Below are 5,819 nucleotides of genomic sequence, written 5' to 3'. Positions count from 1 at the left end.
GCAGGTTCAAACAAAAAATAAATATACAGAGACGGTGAAAGATGGCAAGGGTTCTGGTGAGATCTATTTCTAAAGGAAATGAGGGAAAGGAAAGGGGGGAAAAAAGACCCAAATGGGTCCAATACAGTTTTCCTTCTCCCATATTAGCTTTTAAGTTTGAAAACCCCAGGTTAAAAAGATTAGATATATATGTGCTCCAGAATCACTTGAATTTTTAAAAAATTATTAAAATAAATGAAACTTACTTGATAGATTTTAAGGTATTACAACATATATTCCAGCCAGTGTTGCACTACTAACTATTAAAGAATCAGCTCTTAGAACATTAGCTGATTAAAAATAAAAACAAAAAAGTTCCAAAGTCTAATGGGCTTGATCTTGTTGCCTTTCCTATTAAAACCTTGAGAACATGAATTAATGTGGTGCTGAGACCTAGGGGCAGTAAAGGAGGATTGGAAATTGCTGTTTGAGGCTTAAGTAAAACATGGGGCAAACAGTAGGACAACAGGGAAAAAATTTCCAGTGGATAAAATATTTGAATGAAGGTCTGAAGCACACGTTAATGGAGGCAGACTCATGGGAGAGAAGGCTCCAGTTATCTAAAAATCTATGGACACTAAATATTGGTGACTATACTATACCTATACATAAACATGAGGCTTGGATGCTGTCAGCAGAATTTAGATTAGTGGGAATTTTCTAGGGTCCTAACCTGGAAGAAGACTGATGAAATGGTGGCTTACAGTCTAGGACCAGAGCTAATTCAAGTACCATTTGCAAATGGTCTTCTCACTAGTGGCATCCCAAATTTGGAACACCCTTTGCTGACACCAACGCTCTGTCTTCTCCAGTGGCAAACTGAAGTCTTTTTCCATGCACAGGCCTTATGAAATAATGTTTGAATCCCCCTCCATGTTTACATTTCATCTTGTTTTATTGTATTTGTTTTAATTTTCCTGGCTTAAAGCTTTGGGATGAAGATGTGGTACACAAATTCCCAAAACACATATAGAACCCAAGAGGGAACTTACAGAGGCAAAGCTGAAACCATGCAAAAGAACTGCAGATTGTCAGCTCTGTAGTGAGAAGTGAATGTGGAACCTACGTTACTTGCAGCATTAAGCAGTAATTTGTAGATATTACTTTCCCAATGAAATCACAGTGTGTTTAAAGAAAATCATCTTGACCAGCTATGTGCCAACAGTGAAATCATCTTTCCCAGCCCACCTCCCAAATGTAGGTGAGGAAACTTTGACCATTCTAGAATTACAGAAGCAATAAGTAAGAACTGTGGCAGGATCAGCTTCCTTCAAAGCTTTGCTTCAGAGATTCCCCCCACTCCCCCGGTATTCCTCTATTCCTCCTAGGCAAGTATATTTTTAAGGAATCAAGGTTGTTTTATCTCTTTCAGTATTTTAATGAAATCCCCTCTGTTGCCACTTACTGGTTAAAAAATTGCGTCCACTGCAATCATCTCTGGTCACCAGCTTGTGAAGAGCTGGTGCTTACATCACGTCTCCCCAGGAGGCCAAATTCTACTCTCTGACACATCTTTTGCACATCTTGGGATGTGAAAGTCCTAGCATGATACACCTTGCAGGTGTTCATTGTAAATGTGAGGGTATATACAAAAGCCCCTGATCTCTCTTTCCTTAGCTGAGCGCGATGGTTGAAAGGACTTCTATTCATGTTTGCTTGAACACAACTAGGAAACCTTCTGCTCAGCCAAGAACCTGGCTACATTCAAGCAGAAGCCCTTTTACTTTTTGATCATATTTAAAACATCAGGGGTGGACAGCAACTTAGAGACAGGGCCTGCAGGCCCAGCCTTAGGTCCAGGAAGCCTTGAATCCTCTTGTGAACGAGCTGAACATCTCCAAAGGGCTAATCAATATGGGAAACCGTAATGAATCATTATGTGAAAGCAACCTGCAAGCAGAGCTCCTTGGACTGAATAATCTGGTGTTTCTGTGACAAACCAGTGACTGTTTGACACATCTGATGTAGCACAACATGCAGAATCTCCCCCTGAAGGAACAGAAAATTAGGGTTGGGTAATTAAGGTAATTAACCATGAAAATGCAGTGAGCATGTGTGATGTAATTTGCTATGATGTCAGCGAGCAGACACAGGAATTTTTAAATGCCATGTTATTGTTTCTATAGTGCTTAATACCTTTGTTTACCAGAGCATAGGAGATGCATTAAATCAAGTCAGAATGCTAATCAGTTCAGCTCAGTGTGGTCATTCCACACTAACTGGCAATAGTTCTCTGAGATTACAGGCAGATATAATTCCTTGCCTCACAGTGGCAAAAATCTCACAGTGACATCAACTGGAATAAACTGTAGAAATACACAGAGGAAAGCATGTCCATGGAGTGTACTGTCATGTTGTTTTTTGAAGGCTATTATTAAGGCTTTGCTGAAAGAGATGATTACACTGGAGGCGTCATATTAATTCTGTCCTCTTCAACATGTAAATAAAAATTTTTTTTATCAAAAGAAAGTGGCAATAGAAAAGGAGCATACAACCAAATTCTGTCAGAACAATCTTTATTATTCATGTTCAAGCAGACTTTGCTAATGGAGGAAATAGTTTACAGGATCTGCTATGTGAGAGATTAAAGAAATACCCAGTAATATAGAAAACTAATTTGCTGTATGAAAACTACTGATTTCACTCTTGAAAACTGATTGCAAGATTCTTCTCAAAGTAATCAACAGGTATGAAACTATTATTACTGCTTTTTTTTAAAAAAAGAAATGACTGATTCAGCTCATGAAAAGAAGAGCTAACTGATCAGAGCAGTTTCCCCAACCTGATCCCCTCTAGATGTGTTGGATTTTAAGTTCCATAAACCCCAGCCAGCACATCCAACAGGAGAAGAAATCTAGCACATCTGCAAGGCGGCAAATTGGGGAAGCCTAGATTAGCTAGGCCAGTAACTGGAGGTTTTGATGGCCTAGGATAATTCAATCTGTTAATCACATGCAAATAACATGATCAAGATTCTACTGGCTTGAGTTTTGTTGTGTTTTGGTATTTAGCCTTGTCAGATTCTTTAAAATAAATATTAGGCAAATATTAGGCTATTTCAAAAAGCATCTATATATCCATTAATTAATCTCTTAGAAAGAGAAGGAACTAGATCCTGCTACAAGGTTCTTGTGTAGAGGAGGTAAGTATGGAGACTAGAAGAGAAGAGAGGACAGTCCATGTTGCCCATGTTTACCTGTGATGGATGAAAATTCTAGAGTTAATTACAGATGACTATTAAAATAATGAAAATTAGTTACTTACACAGTTTCGTCATTCTTGAATTCCAGCTCTCCAAAACTATCTTCAAAATCCTCTCCGCCTCCTTTTGCTGTCCCTTCAACTGTTCTAAAAGGGACTATGACTGTACCCCGTGCACCAGATGTTCTAAGAACTTTCACCTCCATTACCCCAATGCTCTCACTGATGTGTATCATATCACACTCAAAGGTGAAGATGCCCGCATGGTCATCATCTAAGATAGTCACAGTAGCCACACAGGGTGAAACCAGTATGGCCTTGGGATATGGCAGTTTGTTGATTTCAGGAGGGTCCTCTGCATCAATCACCCGCAGGTTGCTGAGACGTACAAAAAAGTGCTCATCCTCTTCAAAGATATCATCATCAATGATCCCTATGGAGAACTCTTTCTGGGTCTCCCCTGACTTCAAAACAACTGTCCCTTCTGTAAATTCATAGTCAGCCCCAGCATTAGCAGAGCCATCTTCCGTTTTATAATCCACATATATGGTCTTGGAGACATCACCTCCTTTCCGGACAACAGTTAGGAGGACAGCACCACAGTTCTCAAGACATTGGTAGGAGCAAGGATCAAAATAAATTTTGGAGATGAATTCTTCTGGCTCCTCTGGCCGTACCTCATGCAAACTAGCACTCCTCTTGGCTTGCTCAGCTGCATGCTTTTTGAGAATATTTCCTGCTCCAGTCATCATCCTGGTAGCCTGAATCCGATAGAATGCTCTGCTTTTTTGCTGGTGGGATAAAGCATAGTAGTTGGCCATTTCTACCAGCTGATCTAAGTCTTTTTCTGGGTGCTTTTGTTTCAGGTCCTTGAGGATCCGGATCATCTCTTTGCGAGACTCATCCACCTCTTTCCCCTCCATAGGCACTAGGTTTCCATCTAGAAAATGGGAGTTCACCATCTTACCATCCATTTCAATCCCTTTGGGGTGATCCCCTTCTGTCTCAATGATAATACCCCTGTGTTTGTCAGTACGGTACTTTTTGTGCATATATTTATAGAGAAACAGCCTTCTGTCTGCAATCCAAGCCAGGATGACACAAACAGGGAAGAAAAACAGGGTGAGCAAGCCTTCCCATACCTGAACCACACCTGGAGAGAAGACTGCAAGGATCATGTATAACCAGATATATGCAAAGATGCTCCATGCAGCTGTGACAAAGAAAACTCTCAAATGTTTTATCTTCCTAGTCTCCCCATCAGGAATGACATAGACACAGATGGCTATGATGATAAACATATTGAAAGCTGCACTGCCAACGATGGTAGAAGGGCCCAGTTCACCAGCAATGAATCCATGACCACATACCTCTATCAATGACAAAAGGATCTCAGGGGCAGAGGAACCAAGAGCCATGAGGGTCAAATTGGAAACAGTTTCATTCCATATTCGGATGGTGGTGGTGATGGCTTCTCCATTAGGTTTCCTGATTGTAATCTCTTTCTCTTGTGATGTAATGACTTCTATGGATGCCATGAAACGGTCGGCAATGATAGAGACTCCAAGAAACATGTAGATTAGTGCTACAAAGTAAACTATAACTCTGGCAATTTTGTCCCCCAGGGATGGGTTTTCTGGATACCATATTGGCAAGATAACACCCTCCTTGCACTCAGAAGAACCTGAGCATGTGGCGTTATGTCCTATGCTTGGTGAATCTGTCCCTGTGCCAGCATCTACTTGTAGACCATGTAAAAACAGGACAAAAGTAAAAAGCCCAAACCGGAGGAAGGCTGAGGTGACAGGTTGTAACTTTAACCGCGCCATACACAAGGCTTAACATCCACAGCACAGGAGCAAAGGTCTTCTGTTCAGGTTAAGAATCTGAAATAAAGAGATTAAAATTGTGAGACTGAAAGAAATAAAAGCAAGCGCTGACTTATTGCACATATTAATATGTTCTGTTATTCACAACTAGTTATGTTTGTTTATGTACAGCAATAATATTTGGCTAATTTTACGTGAAGCATGCAAGATTGAATTATTTGCTCATCAGCAGACTAGAGGAAAACTGTCTGTACTGAGCACAGAATAACCAACATTGTTATTTAATTTAGACATGCTTGGTATACTGATATCAATTGAATTATTATCAAAGAATCACATCAGATGGTCCAGTACTATCCTGAAGCAGGATAACATGATAAATTGACACTTATCTATGGTATAATCCTATGAATTTTGGTTAGAATAAAATCCTAGTAATTCCTAGTAAAGAGCTCCAAAATGTTGTGGAGCCATCCTGACACTAACTTTAATTGATTGATTCCAGCTCTACAGGGGAGATTGGACTGAAAGATCCCTTCTAAATCACTCAATGAACTCAGTGACTGAATAGGAAGGTGAACCTGGGTTTCCCTGGTTCAGCTTTCCCTGGTCCAAATCCAGATTTTTGGTTTTTTTTTAATTGTGTGAGTTGCTGTCAGCCTTGTGAGGTAGTCCAGACATGATGCACATCCAGAAATACTAGCTCTATCATTATTGTAAGGTTACATTAACAGAATCTTGCAAGTCTGA

General features: G+C 40.0%; 1 protein-coding gene across 1 annotated transcript; it reads right to left on the bottom strand.

Moving 5' to 3' along the window:
• Positions 1 to 3,299: 3,299 nt before the first annotated feature.
• Positions 3,300 to 5,115, bottom strand: LOC103056485 (sodium/calcium exchanger 3). Its single transcript, XM_007432903.2, has one exon. The coding sequence runs from the start codon at positions 5,067 to 5,069 to the stop codon at positions 3,300 to 3,302; it is 1,770 nt and encodes a 589-aa protein (XP_007432965.1). The 5' UTR covers positions 5,070 to 5,115.
• Positions 5,116 to 5,819: the final 704 nt, after the last annotated feature.

This window comes from Python bivittatus, unplaced genomic scaffold, assembly GCF_059951505.1.
Source record: "Python bivittatus isolate LINGU-HERP-01145 unplaced genomic scaffold, Pbiv_v1 ctg000480_np1212, whole genome shotgun sequence".
Taxonomy (NCBI): Eukaryota; Metazoa; Chordata; class Lepidosauria; order Squamata; family Pythonidae; genus Python; species Python bivittatus.
Note: the sequence above shows the minus strand (reverse complement) of the source record. Positions and strands in the feature narration are given on the sequence as shown.

Bases quoted from the DNA above. Each gene is read 5' to 3' on its own strand.
- LOC103056485 (XM_007432903.2), bottom strand. From the start codon at position 5,069: ATGGCGCGGTTAAAGTTACAACCTGTCACCTCAGCCTTCCTCCGGTTT.